Raw genomic sequence first — 10,316 nt, 5'->3', positions numbered from 1 at the left:
TTGATTGTTCTTTCAGTGGCAAGAATAAAATCCTCACACACTTATACTGTGTTCTGTCCTCATCCTTCGCAGCGTGCTGAGATAATAGTCAGTGTATTGAGATGGAGCAGAGAAAGTGATTATGCTGTGATGTGTATGTGATGTGTCTATGTTTATGCTCATGTGTATATGGGCTCATAATCAGTGGGCTTCTGCTCAGTTGGATTTGAAGTGCCTGTTCCTTTCCGTGCACGAATCTCTTTGATAAACTGCACCCACTTGTTTTCTGTATTATTTATGTAAGCTATGCTGTTAGGGGGTTAAATAACAGCATTTTCCCCCTTTTTCTGTATTTATGAAAAAAGGGAAGGTGTTAGATGAGATGGCTCTCCTATGCCATGGCTATAGATGCACACCTCTGCAGAGAGCTGCTTGCTCTGCTCCCATTTGCTCCAGAGTGCCCAGACACAAGCCTGTGCCCCATGGAGAAATGGCCTTCTGTTCCTGGGATAACAGAAGCTACAGGGATGCCCTAAGAGAAGAAACCACCTGGGGCAAGCAGAGCAGATATTTGGAAAAATGAGTCCAGAAGGGAACCTGCTCATATTCCTAGTTCTGGAGGGCACTGGCTCAAGTCCAGAAAGGTCCAGAATTGTTTGGATCACCTACTGTTCTTTAAATCAAGCTGGGCATCTTCCTACATGCTAAGTAGCATTAACATAGAAGGGATGGATTGGACTGAGTTACAACAGCTGGTGAATGGCTGTTTGGGAATAAGGACAAGCAAATGTTTAGTAAACTTTGAGAAAGATTCTATTTTCTAAACAGCATATTGAAATTGCAGTTTCAGTTGCCAGCTCTCTTGCAGCATTTCAACATGCCCACGGAGCACTCGGGCTGCTAGCTGGATTTTCAAGCGTGAGCTCTTCTGCATGTAATGAGGAAGCTGGGTAAGGCTTTTGCTGTGAATGCTGTGGATTATTCATGACCAGTGGGAGCCCTCTTTAAATTCAGGAAGAATCTACTGCCATGCCGGAAAACTTGGAGAGAGGTAAGGTCCCCAGCAGGGGACAAAACATGCCTTACGTTGTGGACGTGCAAGTGCAAGGGAAGTGGTGGATATTATTTTTTGAGCTGCAGAAGCTGGGAGGGCAGCAGGAATGCTGTGTAGTTCCCCTGCAGCCAAGTGCCCAAGCCACGTGCAGGAGGGAATTTTCCATGTGCCCAGTGTACGCCAGACAGCTGCTGGGCCAAACAGAACCCTATAAGGTGTTTCTTCCTTTATGAAGAATAATCTCAGGGAAATATTTGTGGCTTGAGCCTGAAGAATCATAGAATCATTAAGTTTGGAAAAAACCTCTAAGATCATCAAAGTCCAACCCCAATGCATCCCTCCATGCCCACTAACCATGTCTCCCAGTGTCACATCCCCATGGTTCTTGAACTCCTCCAGGGATGGTGACTCTGGAATTTAGCATGAAGCGCATAAACTCACATCATAGAACTCTGCGTCAGTGAGAGAGCATGGTGACCTTTGGAGTAAGACACTGCAGAGCAAGAAAAGATAAATGGTTATTTTTATTGTTGACTTGTTTATGCCCTTTCGTGTGAATTCTCCTGCTTCTCTGTTAGTGACCTGGACAGCCTCATTAACTCAAGACTTACTGAAGGTTGGATTTAAGCTGAGGAATATAAGATTTCTGCAGGGTGATTTTTAAGTTGCATTTTGGGAGTAGTTTTCCTTAAGTTCTCATTTAGGAGCTGGAAGATATTTACCAGAAAATTAAAACAAAATTTTGGCCACCTGAAACAGAAGAGCCTGAGTTTCCACTGCGGGAGGCAGGAATCTGCATCCCATCAATGGGTCTGAAGCTCCCAGCACGGGCACTAAACACCCCTGTGCAGGGCACCATCAAGATGAACTTTGCTGGGACCAGTTGAGCCAAACTTCTTGTTCCCAGGGCCAAAGATATTAATTTGACAAGGAATGTGAAGAGTGAGAAAGGGAAGAAGGAACCACATAGCCATAATCCATGATGCAGGCGTATATCGCATTGGACAGTGCTAACACAAGGTGAAGCCAAAAAAACTGAGCTTCTCTCCATGCCTTCTGGAACCCAGAGGACGTAGCAGGGCATTGGTTTTAATGTCTGACTACAGCAAAAGATGCTGGGTTTTCTTCTGCATCAGTAGGTCTTCCCTTGACCCGCCCAATTGCTTGCATGTTATGTGACTGGACTAATATCTGTTGCATTTGCTTAGTTCTTTTTTAATCTGTTGATTTTTGTAGTTATCAGTAGTGATGCTGAGACTGAGTCCTGAGGCTTCAGATAAGGGACGGAACACCTCCCCATTCGAGGGCAAAAAGCAGGATTCAGAGTAAGAGCAGGATTAAAAATAATAGAAGCTAGAAAGAGGTAGGCTCTCTGTTTGCCAGGGACCATGCTGTGAGTCAGGAACAGCTGAGAGGAGGGCAATGAGGCAGTCTGCATCTCCCCATATGGTGCCATGGGTAAGTGGCTTAGAGAAGGCGAAACTTGCAAAAAAAGAGCAAGTGTGTTTGGTGAGCCTGAGATGTTCTTTTCTCTCTGTTAAGGAAGTCAGTGGTGCTTTGACTGGAAAAGATTGTTTTTGAGAAAATCTGTCTCTCCAGTGTCAGCTTCAGAGGCTGAAGGAGCTTGAAGGTAGGAAGCCAAGTACAGCTTGCCTTGTTATGGTTGGAAAACAAGGGATGCGTTGCCTCATGGGACAGTGCCATGGTTAGAGTAACCTGCAGGAAGTCATACTCACCTTCTGAGAGGAGGGGGACCAAAGAGAGCCTGACAGCACACGTAGCTGTGTCAGGCTAGGGGGAAGCATCAATACTTCGCCCAAAGCAAAGGTTTGGGTGCCCTGCCATGTTGCTGCAGTGAAAATACTTACTTCCAGCATGGATGCTGTTACAAAATCTGACTAACACTCAGCCTTTTGGTTAGTTCATAGAAAAAGTGGTGTGATCTGCTGGTTAGACCTGGAGACAGACGTTCTTGACTGCTGAGTCACATTTGCAGGTGTGTCCATCACCTGGATGGAGAGACCTTTCACACTGCCTTGGTTTACCTGTAAGAGAAGACAGCCCACTTTGCCGGCTGCTCTCATGGGAAATGTGGCTCAGGAGGAGCACCCTGTGTGGCTGTGGTGCCTTTGGTGATTATCAAAGCTCCTCGTTGCACAGTGGTTGTTCATCAGAAGGGTACCTCATACTTCCCTCTGATGCTCCCAGGCTGTACTGTCTGTGAGGGCTGCCCATGTTTGTCATCTTGGTTTGGACACTCCTGTCATCATCCCTCTCCAGCATACACAGTGTATTCATTTTTCTCCACATCCATACTATGCCATGCCTCTACTTTTTAGGAATAATAAAAAAAAATCAAAGCTGAAAATTGTTTTCCAAACGACTGGATGTTATAACTGCAAAATATTACTGTACTTTATTGATAACGTTGTTTCCATAATAGAACTATTTAACACAAAGTATGATGTCCTGTATGAGCCCCACATAAATATTTCCATTACATCGCTGATAGGGATCTGAAAAATTTCAGTATGCACATCCTGCAAATGTGAGTGTAATTGATACAAGGTATGTATCTTAATGTACATCTTGAGTAAACATAAAAAGACCATATCCTAATGGAAAACAGGCTCTGTCTTACAATGTACAATCACGCTCTCACATCTAAACTGGACTTTGGGTTTAGAAAACAAATCCTAAATCAATCAATCGAAAGGACAGATCACAGTTCACATATTTGTTAAAAAAAAAAACCCTTAAGTTCTTTGGTGGAAAAGCTTGGGAAACTCCATCCAGCCCCAGTGGTGGAGGGGTGGGAAAGGACGGACTGAGGTATCAGTTCAAACAATCTGAGGAAAACGTTGAATAAACATTGAAGACAACAGAATAGAAACCAGACGCCAAATATTCATTCGTGGGGTCTTCAAAGGGGATTTTGTGATTTATTTTAATTGTTGTTGAAAGAGAAAGATTAATTTGGGGATGAAAAATGTATGCAAATTCAGCTCTGGTCGTTACTAAAAAAAATACTTCCTACTCAAAGCAGAAGAAAGCAAAGCAATGAAACCTGTACCATCAGCTCTTCTGTTCCCTAAGCTGGCCTTAAGCTGAGTTTGAGAAAGGCACAACTGGAGAAACTTCTTCCTTCAGTTTGGCAGCTAGATAAAGACTGTGTGGCACTGCAGCTTTGCGAGGCAGTAAACACAAGGGCTGCAGTAACAGAGGAGTGGGTCCATTGCACACAACACAACATGCATGTATTTGCACCAGGAACACTTTCACGCTGATGGTTGGGAGGATCTTAGTGCCAGAGCTGCTGAACATCCCTCCAAAAGGATGGAAAGGCAGAGAAAGTGTTTGCTCCTGCTGAATGAGAAGGAAGGAGGTAGCTGAAGCTTTTATTAAATAACAGCAGAAGCTTCCCAAGAGATGAACTGTGGGGACTGTAACCGCTCAGGTATCTCTTGAGTGATGGCGCTTCCTTCTGTGGTGGCAGGCACAACGGGGAGGGAGGAGGATGCCAAGAATCTCCCACCAACAGGGTAGAACATGGGGCAGAACATGGGGCAGAGGTGAGAGCAAGAGTGAGCACATCACTACAGAGTCCTTTGGTGCCTGTAAAGGAGTGACATATAGGAGCAAGAGTGGAGAAATAACGGGCTGGTGAGCTCTAAAAAGAAAACAGTGAGCTGCCAGATAACAAACATCTTGCGGGAAAGTTAGTACCCAGTGAAAGGGACTTTGTAAAGCAAAGAGGCAGCTGTTCCGCAATGGAAGAGCATGGAAACAAGGGGGGTGGATCAGAAACCCCTCAGGGACGCGGTGCCCGGCCGGATGGACGCTCCGGAGGTGACATTAGCAAACAGTCGCGAAGCGGGGGCAGGAAGCCAGCATCTTACGCCGGACGGACCGCCGTGCCCGGAGCAGGCCGGGCTGCCAGGCGCCCCACGCCCCGTGCCTTGCGGCCGGGCCCGGTGTGCCTGCCGGAGCGGCCTCAGCGCCTGCGCGCAGCGAGGAGCCGAGCCCCTTATCGCCATGGAGAGCGCTGAGGCCGAACCGAGCGAGAGCCGCCCGGAGGAGGACGGCGCCGTGCCCGCCAGCGACCTCCCGCTCCCGGAGCAGCCGGCAGCCACGGTGAGGTGCGGGGGTTGGCGGGGCGGCCCGTCCCACCGCCGCCGGACAGCCGGCCTGGGCGCGGCCTGTTCGCGGGAGCCGAGCGCCGGGCTTTCCTGAGCTGCGCCGCCCGGACGTGGCGCCGCTGGAGCGGGGAGGGGCGCGGGGCGTCCGGGAGCCTTGCGCTGCGGGAAGGGGCTGCAGCTGGGAGCGGCCCTGCGTCTGCCGGCTCGGGGCTGTCCGCTCCCGGAACGCAGGGTCCCCTCCTCCCAGGCTGGTGTTTGAGCGCTGCGCGCTGTTCGCCCGCGGCCGTAGCGCCGGATGGTGATGATAAGTGAAACATATTAATTACGGTTATCAGGTTGCCCCCCTCCCTCCACGCACACACTCGGAGTTTCTGAAATAAACCCCTCTTCCCTGCTGGATTCAGTGAGAGGTTCCCGGAGCTCAGCCTTTCTGGGGTGTTTATGTCGTCCTTACTGCTTTCTGCCTGGCTGTGAGAGAAGGATCCTCCTCGCACAAGAGTTAAAAACAAAACACTGAAACCTCGCTCAGTGCGTGCCCTCCTTCCCATAAGAGGGGAGTAGTGCTGTGCCTCAGGTGCTTGGAGGAGGAATGTGTTGGTAGTAGGGGCTGATAAGTTAGGAAGTACGGGGCAGTGTTGATACTGTTAGTTTTCTTTTTTCTTCCTTGGGAGTTACTCTGTTATGCGCAGGGGAAATGTTTGTTCTCTTCCCAGCTTTTGATAACTTCTGGTTTCTGAAGCTATCTGCTTGTTGTCTTTTTCTTCCCCTGAAAGCAGGTTCTCTCTTGTCGTGTTATGTGCCAGATTTGCAAACGGGGGGAGAATGAAACACTGCTAGAAGATTTATCCTATAGTGGTGGTGATCAAAGGGGAAGTAGGGTTGGTAGCCTTTGCTTTGTGCGGTGAATATTACATGAATCTTTATTTTCCTCCTCTGAAAAGATGGAAGACTGTTTAGCAAAAAAAATGGAAATCACCGTTTCAGAAGCAGAGAAGCGGACTGGGAGAAATGCCATGAACATGCAAGAAACATATACTGCTTACCTCATTGAGACAAGGTGGGTGATGAGAACTCGCTCTCAGTAGGCTCGGATGTGCCATTCCAAACAGGCTTCCCCTCCCTCCCCCGTGAAAACATTCAGGAACAGTTGCTGAGAGGATTTAGTTGGTTTATGATTTGTTAAGTGATAACAACATACTCTGGAGGATCTTTTCCTGCAAAAACTTGCCATCTGATCTCCAGTTGAGTATTAATGCTGGTCTTGCCTAACTGTGCACTGTAATTCTTCATTTGAAGGTAGATGGAAAAACGTGTGCTTGAAAGATATTGCTTTAACGTGGTGTCAACAACTGCATGGCCTGGATAAATTTGTATGAGCGTATATAGTGTTGTATGTGCAGCTTGCGTGTGGGAGAAGTTGTGCTTTGTGGTCTGAAGTAATGGTTGGACTTGTCTGGGATCACAAGGAAATGAAGGAGTCTCTTGACTTAGGTCATGTGGTCAAAATTTATGGCTCCACTCGTGTTTGAAGTGTGATCGGATCGAGCAGAACTCCTGGTAAGTGTTCTAGGGTAAGGGTTAATTAACTGTTTCCTTCCTGTGTGTTAGCTTGAACTTTCACTGCAGAACTCACTGCTTTTAGTCTTCTCCTATTGGTAAGGTTAGTAACGTGGGTATGTCTCACGCAGTTGGTATCACAAGTGCAGCTCTCAATTTGAAGTACTGAGTAGCAAACAAAGGCTTAAAATGTTTTACTTCGGGCTCCTTCCCAGTCACAGATGACTCCTGTTATGTGGGGTCATGTTACTCAGCTGAAGCAAGGATTTCAAAATTAGACTTTATTAGGAGTTTTGTCTCCAGTTTCCCCACGTTAACAGTTCTAACCCTTGGGCCTTGCCTCAGGAGCGATGAGCTGTACTGATAAAACCCTCTGAAACAAAGCAGTTACGTTTTCGAACTCTCCAGCCCGTGCAAAATGCAGTGCTAACACGAGTCCTCCAGTTGCTGGTTAAAAGTATGCTTCATTTGCTTAACTGGTGAAGTGATACACCAGTCACACGAGTAATTCTCAGTGTTTCTCAGTGAGAGGAAAAGGAAATTGGTGTATAGCTGTGATGCGGAGGATGCTCTGGGGGCATCTCTGTGCAGCCCCACAATAAGCTGACTGCATCTCTTTTCTCGATCATCCCTACGTTGAGCTCACCCCCACCGGTCTTTCCCAGTGGTTCTTTCTTATTGGCAAAACTGTTTTGCTGCCCAGATTGCCTTCTTTCATTAAGATTTATTTCGTTCTGTGGTCAGCAGATACCGAGACCAATTACATGTTTGTTGCAGAACTATTGAAAATGTGGGTTTGTCACATCTCTAATAAAGTAGGTTCTCTATTCCTTTTGCTGAGAAGGCAAAATTTCTTGCATAAATATAATTGCTGGCTATTAACTGTGCTTCCTGCTGTGCCTGTAGCTGTAGGTGGGCTTCACAGCAATTTGTCTGTGGGTAATAGGATATTTTGTAGCCAAGGAATAAAACTCAGTTTATAGTAATATAAAAGGAAGACCACTTAATAATAGTTGCATTACATTTATGTGAACTGGGGTTCCGCTGGTACTGCTATCTAGGATTTAATTTCAGCTTGAATTGAAGAGCTGTGTGCAGCTTGCTGAATAAGAGGCACGAGGTGGATGCAATTACAGTCACCATCCATTTATTATAGAACAGGAGCTGAGTACCTAAACTTTTAACACATTAGTTTCACTGGCTCTGATAAAACTTCTTACAGAATGTAAGTAATGATGTTGCTTTATTTTTCTTTTCAAAGTGAGAGGATTTATTGGCATTCTCACGCTTCCATTTGCTTTTTTATTTTTTTGGTAAGTGATATTACACCTCAGTATAGATATCTATTTTTTTTCTACTGAGACAAAACAAACTTCCCTGCTGCAGACCACAGAGCCTCAGCCAATTCCAAGGGTCATGCTTCCTGAAAGCATCTCCTCCAGTGTTGGTTTACACCTTTCTGCATTAGCTTGGTGGATTTTTGTGGTGAGCTGTTTCCGTTCAATTAGTCTTGAAGTCACTTTGTTTCACAGCTTCTGTTAAACTGCACGGTTGCTTAAAAATAACTCAGTTCTTACACTCTCCCTGGGAGAACAGATGAACGCTTCCACCTCTTTGTGCAAGATGGCATTAAGGAGAATACACATCTTAACGATAAGATAAATGCTCTTCCTTGCGGTGTGGGTGCTCAGCATGTCAGTTGCTTCCTATAAGGGAAGAGGCAAATATCCAGAGCCTCATATATTCACAATTGCTTGCTTATTGGAAATTCAGGCATCTGTGTCTCATACCAGATTCTTCTTGTAACCAGAAGAACAGAGATGGTATAAAACTCAGAAGAACAGAGATGGTATAAAACTCAGAATTTGACTCCTGGTCTTTTACTTTTTTTTTTTGTTTTTTTTGGGAATTAACCAGGATACAGAGCACCTCTAAATGCTCTGCGTTGAAGTGCAGTTCATTTTAATTATAGTCCATACGGGGATGCCTTTCTTTCCTGTTATCCTTTAAAGTAAACAATCTCTACTGTAGTACCAGAGCACTTCCATTAAGCTAACTCCGCTTCTGTCCCTGCTGGCATTTACATCTCTAACCTCGTCCTCGTGGTCCCAGTAATGAGCACAACTTCTTGCAGCCCAGTACTGACTACACAAAAACTGCTCTGTGGGAGGAATGGGCTTGGAAATCTGCAGCCGGCTAGATCAGAGTTCAGTGCTATCAGTGCTGCACTGTAGGACTTCAAGGATTTATCCTCTGTGGCGCTTTCTTTGAGTTCCTTTCTCAAAATCTCCTGTTCTGTGTTGGGTGAGGCTGAGAGCCCAGCATGTGTTTCCTAGGGGGAGCATGGAACAAATGCCCAAAGGGGTATAATGGCTCCTGATACAATAGCAAAAATACAGTTTTTTTTCAGTCCTTGTCGGTCAAGGAGAGTTGCTGACCTTCCCAAAAGGTGTATCAGGAAAACCGGGAGGGAATCTCAATTCAGCTTGAGCTTTAAGCAGGGTACAGTCATTAGATGGAGAAGGATGGGAGAGCTGAAAACTGACCGTCCAGCTGATTTTTACTCAGTTGATATAATGAATCATTAACCTGCCTAGTAGGTGTGTATTTTAGTTAAATACAGCATGCTGTTTAGCTCATGATTTTCACAGTGAGGTGATGCCTTCTGACAAGAGAACTGCCTCTCTGTCTTACAGCTTGCCTGGTAACTTGAGGCAACCTGCAGAGTATGGAGCTGATCTATAGCAATCATTTTTCTGTTTATCGAGAGGCTTAAATATGTAGACTGTTTCTAGACAGCTAATGGACAAAGCTTCCCAGCCTTCTTAACTGATGTTCCTGTACGTAGAGGGTGAACCTTGACTGCTGCAGGGGAGTGCACGTGCTGCTCCTGGGACATGGGGAGATTGGGGGCTGAAAGCAAATGCACTGCCTCTGCAGTTGGAGGGGTGATTATCTTCATAATGAAATACACCAATACGTTCCATTCTCTAATGTTTTGCAGCCGTTCCTCTTTTTATTACATGAAGAATTGTTTAATGGCTCATTTCAGATAATTAGTTTTAAATGGGGAGAGGTTAATTAGGTGGACTAAAGTTTTCACGTCGGCGCTTTGAATTAAGGCAAATGAACGTGGCTTTTGGAGTAATGTAGTCTTCTAATTGGTTATGATAACATCAGTTACGAGTGTAAAAGCTGGAGGTTTCAATTTTATCTCTTTTTTTCTGCAGGCTCATTCAATGAATAACGTGCATTGTTAAAATTGTACTTAGAGAGGGAACATATGGTTTTCCTGCGTGCAGACCATACAAGTATTATATTATGTTTTTAAAACCAAAACAAATTGAGAAGTTTGACAGAATGTCAACAAGTGATTATAATCTTAATTGAAACTGGTGTGCAGTACTTGCACTTAATGGTAGAGTTCGTAACGTGGTCTAAAAAATGAGATGGTAATGAATGTGTTAAGTGTAACGAGTACCTTTGTGGATTTCCACTTCCTTTCTGGAGCAGGGTTCCAGGGTCTGCCTGGTGTCGTCTTGTTAATTCTGGCAAGTACAAAGCTGATAGAGCAGGCACTCTGAAAG

General features: G+C 45.5%; 1 protein-coding gene across 3 annotated transcripts in view; it reads left to right on the top strand.

Moving 5' to 3' along the window:
- Nucleotides 1–4,783: 4,783 nt before the first annotated feature.
- The window catches only part of SNX4 (sorting nexin 4), a 30,532-nt gene continuing 24,999 nt past the window's right edge, over nt 4,784–10,316 (top strand). Inside the window, exons 1-2 of one of the 3 annotated variants that reach the window (XM_004942954.5) lie at nt 4,784–5,167; nt 6,114–6,229. In XM_004942954.5, coding sequence (XP_004943011.3) covers nt 4,814–5,167; nt 6,114–6,229 — 470 coding nt within the window. In that variant the 5' untranslated portion in view covers nt 4,784–4,813. Of the gene's footprint in view, nt 5,747–5,812; nt 5,949–6,113; nt 6,230–10,316 lie in introns of those variants that run through there. The other 2 variants (XM_040703642.2, XM_046943767.1) reach the window with 2 other exon arrangements.

Source organism: Gallus gallus, chromosome 7 (genome assembly GCF_016699485.2).
Source record: "Gallus gallus isolate bGalGal1 chromosome 7, bGalGal1.mat.broiler.GRCg7b, whole genome shotgun sequence".
Classification (NCBI taxonomy): domain Eukaryota; kingdom Metazoa; phylum Chordata; class Aves; order Galliformes; family Phasianidae; genus Gallus; species Gallus gallus.
The sequence above is the reverse complement of the archived record's forward strand: the minus strand, read 5'-3'. Positions and strand labels throughout refer to the sequence as shown.